Source organism: Bidens hawaiensis, unplaced genomic scaffold (genome assembly GCF_021521415.1).
Source record: "Bidens hawaiensis isolate Kalapana, Puna unplaced genomic scaffold, B.hawaiensis_p1.1 tig00004020_1, whole genome shotgun sequence".
NCBI lineage: Eukaryota > Viridiplantae > Streptophyta > Magnoliopsida > Asterales > Asteraceae > Bidens > Bidens hawaiensis.
In genome coordinates, this window is record NW_027491236.1 from 249,747 (window position 1) to 266,920 (window position 17,174).

General features: G+C 43.0%; 1 protein-coding gene across 2 annotated transcripts; it reads right to left on the minus strand.

Annotated features, from left to right (window-relative positions):
• Window positions 1-3,151: 3,151 nt before the first annotated feature.
• Window positions 3,152-16,626, minus strand: LOC143625068 (G-type lectin S-receptor-like serine/threonine-protein kinase RKS1). 2 transcript variants are annotated; one of them, XM_077095523.1, is made up of 9 exons: window positions 15,342-16,626; window positions 14,611-14,736; window positions 13,845-14,038; window positions 13,557-13,767; window positions 13,222-13,459; window positions 12,993-13,140; window positions 12,742-12,907; window positions 10,840-10,851; window positions 3,152-3,288 (listed from the first exon to the last, which is right to left on the minus strand). In XM_077095523.1, exons 1-9 carry the CDS (start codon window positions 16,624-16,626, stop codon window positions 3,152-3,154), a joined length of 2,517 nt encoding a protein of 838 aa, XP_076951638.1. The 2 variants fall into 2 exon arrangements, with proteins under 2 accessions (XP_076951638.1, XP_076951637.1); XM_077095522.1 differs by lacking the exon at window positions 10,840-10,851 and having other exon boundaries at window positions 3,152-3,312.
• Window positions 16,627-17,174: the final 548 nt, after the last annotated feature.

The window sequence follows — 17,174 nt, forward strand, 5'->3', positions numbered from 1 at the left end:
CTTCTCTGTTAATTCTAATTGGGAGATCCGGTTCATCTCGAATAGAACCATAACATCCGCCTATTCAAATTGTGAATCATCTTCAATTTTGGCTTTATTAGTTGTTGACGAACGGTCAGAAATAACACCATTTGTAAAAATTTATTGAGAATGGTCTCAATATAGTGGGTGGGTAAGAAGACACCAAATCCTCACCCAACTACTAGAAGAAAGGGTCAGCACCACCCTAAAGAAACCGATGACTTCATTCAGTGTCCCCGCCACAACGTTACCATGGATTTTTATCCTATACACACATATCTATTATATAGGCCTATCTTACAATTTACAAATGTAATGTTCCCACGTGTTTCTATGAATATTGGAATTAATTAAATTAACTAATTGTTAACTAAAATTCAGGTGCTTTGTTTTTGTCTTAGACATCGGTTATTAAATGTTTCAATAGGTTTATTAGTATGATCTTTTTCTTAGACACATTATTTGTCATGTTCTCTGCAAACCCTTAATGAAATTTAAATAGTCTAATATTAAATTTTGTATTATTTTATTATTGAAACATAAAAAATGCCTACAAGTATAACAATTGAGTTCTATATGAAAAAAAAAACATTCAATTTCAAGGGTTACAATTAAAATATGATTACGGTTTAACACTGCATCCTTGGTTATATATAGATCGATGTTTAGCTTAACTTGAAATATCATTTTATGGCTGCCGCCGTTTGGTAACATGTAGTATCTGATTAGCTCTCTTGTTTTTGTTCTTCATTTTTTTTATTGATTGGTTGTAATCTAATCCTCTATTACATATTTCAAAAGAGCTGCTGATTTTCAAAAGTGGCCGATCTACTTGTATTACATAAGTAGCTCAACGAACACACACACACACACACACACTCTTAGGTTTTGGCCATCGTTTGGTGGCAGCGAGTGTAAGCCGTAACGCTAAAGCAGTTAAACTACCATAACCAATAATAACCAATAATGCGCGTATACCTAATTTCCTAATTTACTGATCTAAGCTTATACTAATAATGTCGAATAGCGTAACAATAATAGTAATATTATTTGGTTTAGATTCTACATAAACCAATAATTAGCGTTGATTTTATCCCCCATCTGCTTTTTTTTTTCTAATAGATCTTACAAATGCAATATTGAGAAGTTTTTCCAAGTTTTTATTTTCGTAAGAAAAAAAAACTTTAAATTAAATGATCATTAATTGAAAATATCTTCTGGATTCACATTTTTTGTCATGTTGTCTATAAAACCGTCCAATTAATGTCAATTAATTTTTTAATATTATATATAAAAGATACCAAAATATTACAGGGTTATAATGAAAATATAATTAGGAGTTAATATGTGTTAATATATTGATTTCTCATCTTTCTCGTTATAATATCACTTCTCGCATGAACAATCATTTCTCTCTCTCTCTCTACATATATATATATATATAGGGGTTGGTTATAGTAAAAATAAATAATTTTCTAAGAAGAGTAAGAATAGATCTAGGCTCTTGAATCTAGGATATAGTGGTTGAGATTAGTAGTTTCCAAAATAACAAATAGTTTCCTAGGATCTAGGATTTAGTCTATATAGTTTCCTTAATAGGCTAACATAGTTTTCTAACTTTAAATTTCATGTACTTCCTACTCTTCTTACAAAACTATGTATTTTTATTTTAACTCTTTTCTATATATATATATATATATATATATTTATATATATATATATATATATATATATGATGCTTAACTTAATTTCATCTCACAGCCGATTCTGCTGGCAATATGAGATATAATAAGTGTCAATGTAAACATCATTTCTCATTTTTGTTCTTCAATTCTTTATCAATTGCATCAGCTATTAATCCGTTCACAATATACATTGATCTGTTTCCAGTCCATGAAGTCCGCTTCGAACTATCCATCGGTGGCTAGAGACACATGTCCCGATCAGGTATGGTAAAATTAAGATATATATGTTTCTATCTTGTTAATTAATTTTTTGGATTTTGAATGTTTAGAGTGTTAAAATTTGTTTTTACACAAATCATCTAAATTGTTATCAGTACTGCAATAACCTTTGTGTCATCTGGTTTTTTTGTAACGTAAGTGCCGGTAAATGCAAATATTCCCTGCGCTTGTGAGCCATGAAGAAGACCCGATGGGTATTAGCATGACTCATTATGGCCAGAGCCAGAAAATCCCATGTCAGAAGTGGACTTATTTTGAGCCCAGAGTCGATGCTCAGAAAGAGGTGTTCAAGATGTCGAGATCTAAACAAAATAGATCAAGTCCGGCCACAAAGTACGGGTTGTTTGCTTATTACCCGAGAATCCAATCTTTAGCTTTCGGGTCCTATGCGATAATGATCTCTCTTAGAAGCGGAATTTGATGGCGGGACATTCAGTAACATCATCACGCCTAGATTGAATGCGGGGACAAAAATTGGGAAATTTAGAGCCACTTGCCTGATTGGGAGATGGACTGATCTAAAAGTTCAAATGGGGATCGGCCTTCCATGTAATTCTCCAGCTTCTTGATCTGCTGATTCGATCTTCATCATCATTCAACACGAGAAAATGTGATGAATCCCACCATCTGGCAATCAGCTGATTCTAGCAGCGTCATTCAACATTTCTTTAGAGACAACGCGCAGAACCTTAATGAAATTCATTGTTCACAAAAGAAATATAGCAGTTTTTACTGTAACAGGTTGATCGTTCCTAGTGCTTTTTTTTTCTTTTTTTTTAATTGTAGCATATTTCATTGTTGTTCCTTTTGTAATTTTTCCAAGTATGGTGTATTGATAATTTTTTAAAGAAAAAGCTACAATTTATGGTATTTTAAAACTAAATTAGATAAAACAATTTGTGTGTTGTGATAAAAGAATTATTCTATTTATTTTGTTCTACATCTCCAAATTATATCCACTGCATCAGAAGAAAATTAGATCCAAGGATTTTCTACAATTTAACACATTCAACAATAAATTGTTTATCCTGAACAAAATTACATTATATCTATCACAGAGTACACATACTTCATTTAGGAGCCAGGGCATTCAAAAAGGCGTGACATGAATCTATGTTTTGTCCGCAACTCAGTTGTAAAAGTGTTTTGCTTAAGAGATTATGAAATTATCGAGCATGAAGGATGGTGATGGGCTCGTCACAAATGGATCCAACACCACCATTGGCGGATGCTGATGTTGTGTCTAGACTATTATTTAAATTTCTAAAGATGAATGCTGGTTGATTAGGAGAAGGTAACATTGCTTCATGATTACTCAACATAGAAGCTACATCTGAAGAAACACTAACCGGACCCCGGGCAGATTACGAGTAACCTGGGGGTTAGATAGATGTTTCCCACGAGGGGTAAGACCCTGAGAAGATGGTTCTTCTGATAACCTGCAAAACAGACACCGTGAGCTCGTCACTGAGAAGGGGGGGGGGGTTCCTCCTTGTGACCACCCTCCGGCGTGAGAATCAGACTAGATTGCTCTTTAAATATAAAAGTATATTAAGAGATTGCTAGAGCAGATATCAGGTATAATATGATAATGTAATGTTGTAAGATAAGATAATAATCTAATGTCTTGAGATGATCATACCATTGGGGTATTTATAGCCGAAGGTAGGTTTCCAAGGAGGTATGGCCGGCTGCACAGTGTTCCTGTTCACCAACAGTAGCCTACGCACGTGTCCTGCTGGTAGTTGGTGGGTAGGCAGCGGCTGATAGCGACCAGGCCTACTGTACACTATTCCCTTTCCACCAACTGCCGGCTACGCACGTGGTATGGCAGTAGTTGGTGAGTAGGCAGCGGCTAATAGTGACATACAGTGCAGGAGCATGCTGCTCGCCATACTGTAGTCAGTAAGCTGTCGCATCCCTGATCAGATCTTTTGCCCATACCTCGTCAGGTACAGTAAGAGATCCTTCAGTGTACGGACTGGCTTATTTGGGCGGGAGTATTCCCCCTCCCGCCTCTGTGCGGGATTGCTCCCGGCTTTGCTCATTCCTTCAGGTGACACTGAGTGATGGAGAGCTAAGTGCCTTGTGCGTGTAGCCTTGCTGCGCGGGTGGCCTTCCCTAATGGCTTGTATCCGAGGCTGCGGGAACAGGCGGAGTCCTTCACCATTGGGAGGCATTTCCTGCGGGACCAGCTTGCGTACTGCGCGTAAGGACGTCACGTCTCTGAGCATGGTTGGTCCTGCGGATCCAGTTGGTCTCTGCGCAGACGTCCCTGTTTAAGGTGAGTCCTGCGGGTCCAACTGGGCTCTGCTGGGACCTACCTCTTCAAGTCCCCCCAGTCCAATGTTCTTCTCATGCGTGTTTAATAAACTGAGGTGAACTTTTGGACTTAAAGCAAAGGGTTTTGAAAAGGGGTTTGTAAGGTTTTCCATGGGGATTCTTCCCGCGGAAGTCCTTGTCACTTACAGGAATTCCCGAGTTTCCTGCTTGGTCTTTGGGTATGATGCGGGTAGGTCTGTAACCTCCTCGCAAGTCAGGAGCATTGAGTCCTAGTTGTGTGGATTCTCCCTGTGGTTTTGGTAGTTTTGAACATAGTGATCAATTATGTTTAAACCACCAATTCCATCTTGGAGCCTCAGACAACGTAGTTCTCGACGTTCCCGTTATGCGGGGATGTTATTTCCGTTTCCGCAAGCATTGCCCAGAAGATCCTTCCTGGTTTCAATTCCCAGCGGGTGCTAGGTATGTGAAGGGTTTTGCCTTTACACTGTACCCGCATCCGTCTTACGGTTACTTTACTTCCAAGGTATTCCTGGCGTCAATTCCCTGCGGGTGCTAGGTATGTGAAGGGTTTTGCCTTTACACTGTACCCGCACCCGTCTTATGGTTACTTGGTTGCCGAGGAATATTTTGGCTTCAATTCCCTGCGGGTGCTAGGTATGTGAAGGGTTTTGCCTTTACACTGTACCCGCATCCGTCTTACGGTTACTTGGTTGCCAAGGTTTTACTTGGCTTCAATTCCCTGCGGGTGCTAGGTATGTGAAGGGTTTTGCCTTTACACTGTACCCGCATCCGTCTTACGGTTACTTGGTTGCCAAGGTTTTACTTGGCTTCAATTCCCTGCGGGTGCTAGGTATGTGAAGGGTTTTGCCTTTACACTGTACCCGCATCCGTCTTACGGTTACTTGGTTGCCAAGGTTTTACTTGGCTTCAATTCCCTGCGGGTGCTAGGTATGTGAAGGGTTTTGCCTTTACACTGTACCCGCATCCGTCTTACGGTTACTTGGTTGCCAAGGTTTTACTTGACTTCAATTCCCTGCGGGTGCTAGGTATGTGAAGGGTTTTGCCTTTACACTGTACCCGCATCCGTCTTACGGTTACTTGGTTGCCAAGGTTTTACTTGGCTTCAATTCCCTGCGGGTGCTAGGTATGTGAAGGGTTTTGCCTTTACACTGTACCCGCATCCGGCTTATGGTTACTTGTTTGCCAAGGTAAGGGGTATTTTCCCGCTTACTTTTTAATAATTTTAAATTTTGAATTTTGAAATTCGAAAGGTTGGTGGAAAGATAGGAACAGTCCAAACCTCTGAAACGTCGTGCGACGGTTTCTTCTGACTTTGTCAGGACGTGCAGGAAGTTATGGTGACGTGACAGCACATGGTCATTCCAGTCACTTTTTCAGGCGCGTGGGTGCGATTTTTCGGGCGCGTGGCCGCGAAATTACTGGCACACGTCCTTTTGATAGCTGTTGCCAGCTTGCTTTTGCTACGCGTCATAGTTTCATTGCACCTTTGATTTCTCTCTCTTCCGCATTAAATTCACCGCATTAATTGCGATTACTATATAAAGGGGGTGGAGGTTCCTTTCCAATTCACACTTTCACAATTTCTCTTCATCTTTACAGTGATTTCCGGTGAATACTCTTCTATTCAGTCGAGCATTCCCTTGAAATCGCTCTCTTTTTCCTTCTGCAAGATGTCTTCTCGTGAAGAGTCCGTAGCCGACGACAGGAGTACTGCTGGCGAGTGCCAGTGTGCTCTGCCCGGTGATCAGTACCGGTATGTTGTCAGGAAGTTCATGCTCGATCATCTCGAGCCTGAGTTTTCTGAATCACACCAGACCGTGTATGATGCCCCCAGAGGCAAGATCGGGGTATATGCTGCATTTTTTGTCTATGGGAATCTTAGATTCCCATTGACAAAATTTGTTTACCGTGTCCTTGAGAGGCATGGTGTTCATCTGACCGAGTTGCACCCCATGGCGATCGCCAAGATTCGCCATTTTGAGTGGGTGTGCCGGATTCTGGGCATCGAGCCCCATGTGGACCGCCTGATGACCTTCTATACTTGGAGGTGCATCCAGGGGTGGTACATCCTGACAACCCGTATCAAGGGTTTGAAGATTTGCGACACAGAGCCCAGTCTTCGTGCGTGGAAGCAGGAATTCTTCTATATTTCTGCCCGTGCCATCCCCCTTGCCATGAAATTCAAAAATGGCCAAGCTATCCCGAGCCTTCACGCCCCCAATTACCAGGAGGCGGAATGGTTTTCGAGGATATCCCGGGTCCAATCTCCGGTTTACCGGTTTCCGGAGTCTGGGATGGTCATGTTGGGGATGAGCCGGGTCTGGAAAGATGCTTCCCAAGTTCCCATTCTTCTTGAATACGGTTTGAACTCTATCCCCTATGGTATGTCTTGACTTTCTTTTTGATATAAGTTTGTCTTCTAACTGTTTCTTTTCTTTCAGAGGGGAACGACTTGGAGTCGCTCCTGCACCCGCGGGAGGCTGACAGTCCCGTGCGGATGGGTACTCGTGCCCTAGACGAGGGCGAGTTGCCCATCCTGGAGCAGACGGCGGATAGATTTGTGGAGGTCTATCCGCTGGGCCACGAGATCCTGAGCCACCGGCGGCCAGGTAAGGCGATCTTCCACCCTCAATTCCTCAATGCTGTACCCGCTGCTGGAATTCCTGACCTGTCTTCTTCTGAGGAATCCTCAGATGCTCCTCCATTGGTGCGGAAGAGGAAGGCTGCCGGCGGGAAGGGGAAGGAGAAGGCCTCCACCGCTGATCCGGTGGTGCTATCTGACACCGAGTCAGGTAGTGAAGGAGTGGCGGGGAACCCCGTTGGTGAGGAGACTGCTCCGGAGGCTACGGCTGTTACCTCCAGAGAACCAGCGACGACGACGGTAACCGGTACCAAGAGGCCGGCACCATCGGGTTCCTCCCCGCCCGTCCGTACGTTCAGGCTCAAGAAAACCCGTAAGTACTTATCATAACCTCTTTTTGTAGATTCCATTTCATGAATTTATCTAACACTTTCTTCTTTACGCAGGCGTGGATGTTGACGCATTCCAGGGTGGAGCGCAGAAGGGTACCTCCCCGCCGATGACAGTAGGTTCGGTCAGCCTACCTGAGGCGTCGACCCAGGTCCCTGCGCCTGCTTCCGCTGGTTCAGTTGCTCCTGAGCAGACTGTTCCAGTCGAGATGACGTCACCGCCGGCCGTGAGTGCAATTTTTACAGCATCCTTCACGGAGCCGGCGGTTACTGCTGCTGCTGATGATGAGGCGGCGCCCACAACGGCAACCACGGCGGCTGCCACCATGCCTGCGCCACCGGCACCGACGGCCGGACCATCAGGTACGCGCAGGGCTTCCCGCCGATCTAGGCCACCTTCCCGTCTGCCTGACCTGTTGGATGGATTTCCTTTAGGTTCAGGTGATGGGTTTGGCGGCTATCGGCCTGTCATTGACCCTACAGGTATGTAGGGTTCTTTTGGCCCTTACACATATTTTTTCATCTTTTCCTAACTGCTTTGTTTCCTTTGCAGTGTCGGATTCCAATGAAGTGTATGTTCCAAGATGGAACATACGCCGAGGAACAACCCTTCGCACCCCTGTGGAGTGCGTGGACTGGGCTCGCCACGCTGCTCCTCATGGTGCGTTGGGGGAAGCCATGGCTAGCTACCAGGAGGGTAGGCTAACCAATGAGCTTCGGGTTCTCCAGGCCCGGATGCAGCCCCGCGTCGAGCTGCTTTGTCGTGAAAATGACAAGTTAAAAGCAGCTCGCGCCAAAGAAGTACCTGAAGCGCGGGCTTTCCGGGAGGAGAACCAAAGGTTAACCACAGTGGCTGCGGAGAAGGAGAAGGCCTTCAATGCCCTCGAGGTTGAGGTTCAAGCGCGACTCGAGGCCCTCTCCAAGGCTGCCCAAGCTGTTAATGAACAGCTTCGGCTGGCTAAGGAGACTGCGAGGAACGCGACCGAGAGGGCCACCAAGGCTGAAGCCGTTGCTGAGCCTCTACGCGTGGAGAATGAAGAGCTCAAGGCCAAATTGGAGGCTCTCCAACGCGCTCATGATGCCTTGGCCATGGAAGATGCCAAGAAACTCCAGAAAATCCTGGACCAGAGGGGGGTTCTTGACCACACCGAGCGGAAGCTTAAGGGCGTTGAAGAGGCTGCCGCAAAGGAAGTTTTACTCGCCAATCTTAATAAGAGCGAAGCCGAACGCGCCTGCAAAGATACTCAAGCTACCCTCCTCTGGCTTCTTCGAGAAGCGTTGCCTCAGGTATGTTTAACTTAGTCTTCACGCTTTTCTTTGTAAGAAAAGGTTCTAATACTTGTATTTTTCTTTGTAGGTTGTGCGTCGGGTCTTTTCAGAGACCTCTTATGATGACGCTATGAGCGCAGCCCTCAACGCTTCTCATGAGGATGGGGAGAAGGCCGGCTTCCTGCTTGGTCTAGGGTTTGCTGAGAAAGGCGTCCCGCCTTCCAACTTCCCTTTGTTCGATGTAGATACCGAAGCCATTTATGACCAAGCAGTGAACCAATACGCTGCCTTCCCGCATCCAGTGGTGGAGAAGGTGGATGAAATAGCTGCTGCTGATGATGGGTTAGCTGTCCTCAAAGCTTTCCTCGAACCACCCCGCTCGACTGACGGGGCGGGTCCAAGTGGGAGCGGCCCTGAAGCTTGATCTTGAAGATCCCTTCCCATTACTTAGACTTGTATAGATTTCTTTTTTTAGGCGGGTAGTCACCCAGCCATTCTTGTAAACTTGCTTGTGAAATATAAATCTTTTTGCGTATAAGATTGTTATTTCCTTCTTTGGGTTCCTTGCTTTATAAACTTATATGACTTGCATACTTAGTTTAAATTAGCAATTTTCCAAGTGTTTAGAATAAGTTAACCTGTTGAACGTGGTTGATAGTAGGCGTGAAGTTTTGCTTCCTCTTTCGTGATTGTGCGGGTAGACCCGTCACTTGCACTTAGTAGGATGGCAAAACCTTGCCCATATCTGACCTGCGTGTAGGTTTTCCTTTTGAGGATAAGTTAACCTTTGAACGTGGTTGATAATAGGTGTGAAGTTTTGCTTCCTCTTTCGTGATTGTGCGGGTAGACCCGTCACTTGCACTTAGTAGGATGGCAAAACTTTACCCATATCTGACCTGCGTGTAGGTTTTCCTTATCCTTTTAAGAATTTTGAACCGTTCGACGCGCGGTTGTCAATAGGTTAGTGTTCAGTTTCCTTTCATGATTCATGCGGATAGACCAGCACTTTCATTTGATGGGATAACTGAACTCTTCCCCTTCAACTGACCTGCGTGAAGGTTTATCATGCTTTTGGGTTCGTGCGGGTAGGACCGCCTTCCCACGCAACGACTTCACGCAATGTGAATGCCGTCACTATTGTTGTAGTTTAACCGTTCGACGCGCGGTTGTTGATAGGTTAGTGTTCAGTTCCTTTTCATGATTCATGCGGATAGACCGGCACTTTCATTTGATAACTGAACTTTTCCCCTTCAACTGACCTGCGTGAAGGTTTATCATGCTTTTTGGGTTCGTGCGGGTAGGACCGCCTTCCCATGCAATGACTTTTTATGTAATTATGCGGTGAAAACCGGCATATTAGTGTGTACAAAAGTATAAATGTAAAATCATCAGCTTCGATGTTTTAAAGAGAATCATTTCCATTAGAAGTGGCTCTTGGCCTTTTCTGTACAAATTGGAATTGATTACATGCAAACTGTGTAAATGAACTCCCTTCCATGTTGTTGGGATGGGAGTGCCATCGAGCCGATACGCACCTGGTTCGGGATCTCGTTCTTTACGCAGCATGTAGTCTCCATATTGAAGCTGATTTTTTATTCGTGTTTTCCCCAGCTGGGGTTCTACACGCACCCGTCTGCTCAGCCTTTATTGCGCCACGAGGTGCGCGAGTGTCCCATCTCTGACGAATGCTTCGATCATGTCTTTTACGTCTATGCATTCTTCAGTGTTGTGGCCTTTTGTCCTGTGAAAGTCACAGTACTTGCTCCGATCAGCATCGTGACGATGTCGGATTACTGGAGGCTTTGGCCACGGGAGCTCTTCAGTAGCAAATATGTCAGTGACGCTTTTGGTGAGTGGCGTCCATCTGGAGTTCCGGTGCGGCTGTACATTATCCCTTCCGCCCAATCGATGTTGCAAGCCGGATGAGGTGTCAAAGTTTACCCTTGACTGCCAAATGCCTTGCTTCCGTTTTTTGTTTAATCGGGCGGTGAGGACGTTGTCTTCCCTCGTCTTCTGGGTGTAGAGGTTTGTGCTCTGTGGGAGATCTCTACCCAGTTGCTTCTCCGTTTCCGCATAACGTTTTGCTGCTGTCATGATGCCATCCCATGTGGATGGCATTCCATCTTTACCCGTTATGGTGCGGATGAGCTCTGGGTCATGCGCGCCCTGGATGAAGGCAGCGCGAACGAGATCTTCGCTGATATTGCCCAAACTTAGCTTCTTTGAGTTGAAGCGAGTGATGAAGTTTGGCAGAGATTCATCTTCCTCTCGTATGCATTTGAGGATTGTCCATTGCTCCTCGGTATACTTTCGTTGCTGGCTGAAGTGTTGGCTGAACTTCTGCTGGAAGTCTGCCCAATCGTAGATGTGGTTGACCGGTAGACGATCAAACCAAGCTCTAGCAGCCCCTACCAGCGTCATTTGGAACATGTAACACCACGTGGGTTCCGTCCAATTACTGACGGTTGCCCCCGCTATGAACTTGTTCAAATGGTCGTCTGGATCAGTTATACCATCATATGTGCCTATGTTAGGCATCTGTTTAGCACTTTTTGGGGGCAATTGCTTCCGCAATGTCCCTTGCAAATTTGGACGTTCCCGCATTTGCAACGTTCGGTCTGAACGTTTTGGAGAAGTCTCGTGGACTTCCACTTGTGTTTTTTGGTTTGAAGGCTTGTCCAAAATGCCTTTTCTGTTGGGGTTCCGTTTCCTTACGCTTCCCTTTTACCCTATGGCGAGGGTTCGCGTCGGAGTCGGATTCCTCCGAGTCATCAAAGTATTGGAGTTCGTCGGCCTGTTGCACGGAACGCAAGCGTTCGTCCAACTCAGCCTGGAATTCCTTTTGTCGTGCCTTCGCCCATGCCTTAACTTCATCGAGAGTTTGGCGGGGGAGTCTTCGTTTCTCAAACTGGGTATCAGTGGACCCCAGTAGGCGATCATTTACTGCACTTGCCCCAGCTTGAGTAACTGGGGTAGTGTTCGTAAAATTTACTTCACTTGCCCCGGCTTGGTTAACCGGGGTAGTGTTTGTAAAAACTGTGTTGCCGGTGTTCCCCCCAGTAGCTGGGGTTGTGATTACCGGAATTTCTTTAACCATCTTTGAAGTTTGGAAAAACTGGAGAAAAATGTTGTTCTAGCTTTATGCACGGATGGCGCCAATGAAGAAACACTAACCGGACCCCGGGCAGATTACGAGTAACCTGGGGGTTAGATAGATGTTTCCCACGAGGGGTAAGACCCTGAGAAGATGGTTCTTCTGATAACCTGCAAAACAGACACCGTGAGCTCATCACTGAGAAGGGGGGGGGTTCCTCCTTGTGACCACCCTCCGGCGTGAGAATCAGACTAGATTGCTCTTTAAATATAAAAGTATATTAAGAGATTGCTAGAGCAGATATCAGGTATAATATGATAATGTAATGTTGTAAGATAAGATAATAATCTAATGTCTTGAGATGATCATACCATTGGGGTATTTATAGCCGAAGGTAGGTTTCCAAGGAGGTATGGCCGGCTGCACAGTGTTCCTGTTCACCAACAGTAGCCTACGCACGTGTCCTGCTGGTAGTTGGTGGGTAGGCAGCGGCTGATAGCGACCAGGCCTACTGTACACTATTCCCTTTCCACCAACTGCCGGCTACGCACGTGGTATGGCAGTAGTTGGTGAGTAGGCAGCGGCTAATAGTGACATACAGTGCAGGAGCATGCTGCTCGCCATACTGTAGTCAGTAAGCTGTCGCATCCCTGATCAGATCTTTTGCCCATACCTCGTCAGGTACAGTAAGAGATCCTTCAGTGTACGGACTGGCTTATTTGGGCGGGAGTATTCCCCCTCCCGCCTCTGTGCGGGATTGCTCCCGGCTTTGCTCATTCCTTCAGGTGACACTGAGTGATGGAGAGCTAAGTGCCTTGTGCGTGTAGCCTTGCTGCGCGGGTGGCCTTCCCTAATGGCTTGTATCCGAGGCTGCGGGAACAGGCGGAGTCCTTCACCATTGGGAGGCATTTCCTGCGGGACCAGCTTGCGTACTGCGCGTAAGGACGTCACGTCTCTGAGCATGGTTGGTCCTGCGGATCCAGTTGGTCTCTGCGCAGACGTCCCTGTTTAAGGTGAGTCCTGCGGGTCCAACTGGGCTCTGCTGGGACCTACCTCTTCATGATTACTGGTTGAATGCTGGTTGATTAGGAGAAGGTAACATTGCTTCATGATTACTCAACATAGAAGCTACATCAGTCATTGTCGGACGATCACTAGCCAATTCTTGAACACACAAGATCCCAACATGGATACATAAAAGAACTTCACGGACATCAAATGAATCTCCTAAAGATGAGTCCACTGCTGTCAAGACTTTATCTTGTTTCCACAAGTCCCATACCTAATAACGATTTTGATTATGTTAAAGTTTGTTTGGTCGAATAAATAATCAATAAAAAAACACATAACAACATTTAGTTACTTACATGCCCGATCAAATTAACGGAGTTCTCTTGATAGTAGCTGTTGTTTTTCCTACCACTGATTATCTCTAGAACAAGAATTCCAAAGCTAAAAACATCCGATTTGACTGAAAAACGGCCTTCCATTGCATACTCCGGAGACATATAGCCACTACAATTATATCATGACGTCGTTAAAATGAAACAAAATTAATTCGAGCTATATATGTTATAGTCTAAGATTTATACATACTATGTTCCAACAACTCTACGTGTTCTTGCTTCATCTTCATCACCTCCGAAGATTTTGGCCATTCCGAAATCAGATATCTTAGGGTTTAAATTAGTATCTAACAAAATATTGCTTGCTTTTAGATCCCTGTGGATGATCTTGAGCCTATAATCATGATGAAGATATAGCAGTCCACGAACAATTCCTTGAATGATTTGGAACCTTTTCTTCCAATCTAAAAGAGATGCATTTTCTGGATCTAAGACACCATTCCATTTAATAATTTAGAATATTAACTCTAGAAAATTATGTAGCTAAATTTGAGAACTTAAATATGTATAAATAGAAAAACATACTGAATATGAAAAAATCCAAGCCTTTGTTTGGTAAGTATTCATAAATTAACATCTTTTCTTCCTTATGGAAACAGTATCCCAAAAGTCGAACTAGATTCCTGTGTTGAAGTTTCGCTATTAACGTGACTTCATTCTTGAATTCTTGCATCCCTTGACCTGAACTTTGCGATAGTCTTTTGACAGCAATTTCTTGTCCATTTAGCAACTTACCCTGAGCAATTCATTTTTTTAGTTAGCGGCATTATATTAAATCGCAAAGGTCGAGAGCGTTACCAACATTGAAACTACCTTATAAACAGAACCGAAGCCACCTTCTCCGAGCTTGTTTGAAGGACAAAAGTTATCAGTTGCTGCAGTTATTGTGCTCAAATCAAACACATCCAAATCAACATTTTTATCAATATCCTTCTCTGTTAAAGAACTATCCAAGGATATCAAGCCATTCGTGAAACTGAACCCATGTCCGTTTTCATTCTGCTTGGCTGTATTAAACAGTTAATTAATGAATTAAGAAGTGATTTCATTTTTAAGAACGTCTATTTCGTGTGTTCCGAAATGGTGAATGACATCATCAAGGTGACCTCTTTCTTATGGGTGAAGCAAAGAAGCAAAAGCACAAAACTAGAGTGGGATAAATGGTGTCGGTTTAACTTCATTAAATTTCCACTTCAATTACTAGTTCGGTTGGTTTGTATTTTGTTTTGCTTTTTTTGTTTAGGCTATTTGTCTGTTTTAAGCAGTCTCTCTTTTGGTTTTTAATTATATCGACCTTTCAAAATAAAAAAAAGTTAATGAATTAGGAAACTACTTTATAAATGCATTTACGTTGGTTTCATTCTTCTTCGGGCTAGGAGCATAAATCCGAACTATGAACCATGAAACTCAACAGACCCGGTCAACAACACGATAAAAGATAAACAATATGTGTTATTCATTTTACGCGTTCTTTAATGGTTTTCCTTACTGTTTTACCCTATCTTGATTATAAACAATTTCAAATAGGTTCTTAGCCTTAGGGTGCAGTTGTGCATACGTCTAAGTATGATGAACATACCTTTTTTCTTCCTTATGTAATAACAAATGAAGGTACCCAAGAGAAACCCTCCTACGATAAGTGGCATCCCGATAACCAAAAAACGGTTTTTGTGCGAACTCTTTAGCCTCTCTGATGCGTATTTGACTGAAATACAAATCAACGAAAGATTATACCAACTAATGTGAGCTTATGTTAGTTCCATATAGTAACTCTTGATTTACACTCCATGAGGTTATTTCTTAGTATTCCATTGACATAAAATTGTCGCTATCGAAATGGAACGCGTGTCATCAATAATCTCGCTATCAACTCCTAAAAATATACTGAATTTAAAAAATAAAGTCAGTACTGTGACAACAACATAAATTATTAACGAGACCTATCACAATTAAATACTTCTGCTTAGTTAGCTCTTTCAGCTTTTAAAATAACCTTTTGTAATTAATAAATTACCTATAGTCATGGGAATATCGTAATAAGTGACCCGGACTTTGACCAAAACAATTACAAAACTAAGATTTAACTTTTTTAATTAACAAATGGACCATTCACCTAATGCTTAACAAATGGAATATTGTAATAAGGCGATGTTTGCATTCGATTTGCTTAACGTTTATTTCTTGATTTTTTTTGGCATTAATATGAGCATTTGGTATAATATACTGATTTTAACTGAACTTAAAATCAAAAGCATTTTGAAAACCAGCTAATTAATTTGTGGCAAGATTTTCTATACGAGAAAAGAGTACCTAATTCAGTTGCATCAACACGTACATAAAAAGATTGGGCCCCATCTGAAAACGTCCTCGTATCAATCATGTCCCCGAACCACGTAACACAACCTCCACCATCGACTCCTTTACTAATATCAGCACTTGCGTATCCAACGCACGTGCAATTCTTCAAGCACGACTCTTGACATGCTTTCAATCCCAAACTCATGTTCACATGTGCTGTCGCTGTGTCGGGTACCTTCATGCGTTCCAACTCTACGAACCCGTCTCCAACCTCGCACATTTGTGTCCCGGCCTTTCTCTTACACCCTTTGGACCCGTCCCTTAGGTACCAGTCCTGTGGTGACTGTGGCTCGTATCCAGGAAGGCAATCACACTCAAAAGTGCCTGATTTATATGGATCACAAAAGCCAAAAGGACCACAATGGTTATAGCTGTCACACTGGTCATTTGGAGCTGACCAGAAACCGATCCACTTACGATCTGCCTCGTGCCAAGTAAGCCTCTCCACAGTTCCTAACTCGTTAACGACTAATCTAGAGAAAATGGACAAGTTTCGAATAAGGTAAACGACCACCACCTCATCCGTGTTGTTTATGTAAGTCACGTTAAAGATGTAATTTTGCGTCATCTCCGGGACCCCACTCCATCCGTGACCGGTCCATGATCCGGTCCGCCAAATTCTTGTCATACCTTTATACAGGAACAACTGAGTTGACCCAACAAATTCCATTTGATGAGAATAATCGCCAACACCCGGATTCCGACTAGACTTCCAAGATGTAACCACCCTGTTCAAACCCGTTTTCCTGTCTAACCCGAACTTCATACCGGGGAGAAGGGTATTTGAAGGGTGATCAAAACTTTGCCATAAATAAACATCTTTGTTTTGGCCTTGAAACAACACTAAGTTCCCCGAATCCAATAACTGGGCCGAAAAGATATCATTCGCCACTCTGGACACGTTGGTTGACCAAAACACCAAACTCTCATTCCTTTCGTGAAGGACGAGGTTTCCGGTTTCATCCATGGATAGGATACCGGACGAGTTGGCAATCGGACGGTCTCTATTGGCAACCCAAACCACTGTTTGCTCGGAGACCTTGTTATACCAGATCCCCACGTATCTGTTGGTGGTGTTTGTGGGGCTGAAAAATCCAAAAGCAAAAGTTTCTCCGTTAGAGACCAAAATATCCCCATCTTTAACTGGTTGAGTTAGGGTGATGGTGTCGATACAACTACAAAACCGAAAAATCAAAATGATTAACGCAGAAACTAGAATGCTTCTTTTTTTATACATGTTTTCTGTTTTCCGACCAGATGTTTTATGTGTTTGATAGTTTCAAAAGAAGCTAGATATCATGAGAATCATGACTTAACATATTAGATATAAATAAAAATTGATGATTATTTATGGGAGCCATCACTTTCATGACTTAGTAAAAAGTCATCTGTTCAATGATTTATTGTAAAGCTGGCTAGGAGGTTGGGTTTTATAAGTTAAACCATTCATATCAGGTTACCAACTTTTAAGAGAAGACACGGATGTGTGTGACTCTGATGTAGAGAACTAGAACTAATAAAAATATTAACTCAAAATTTAATAAAAAAAACGAAAAAAGTATAAAACACCAAAATGTTTATACAGTCTTCCTCGTTAAAAAAAAGACATAATGTTGAGGAAAAAAATTTATTGTGCCTTTTTATTTATTATTGTGTTTTATATTTATTTTCGTCATTGATTGAGTTTTTTTTTTAACATTATGTTTTTTTTTTCTGGATATTGTGCTATATTACTCAATATTGTGTTATATATTGCGATCTATCATGCATTTTTTTGTTTATCAT

What these genes read in the sequence shown, in the direction of transcription:
- LOC143625068 (XM_077095522.1), bottom strand. Translation starts at nt 16,626, where the DNA reads ATGTATAAAAAAAGAAGCATTCTAGTTTCTGCGTTAATCATTTTGATT. An exon ending in CCGTTAATTTGATCGGGCAT is followed by an intron (nt 12,908 to 12,992) that starts GTAAGTAACTAA and finishes AATCGTTATTAG; the next exon opens with GTATGGGACTTGTGGAAACA. An exon ending in TGATGTAGCTTCTATGTTGA is followed by an intron (nt 3,313 to 12,741) that starts GTAATCATGAAG and finishes CTTCAGATGTAG; the next exon opens with CTTCTATGTTGAGTAATCAT.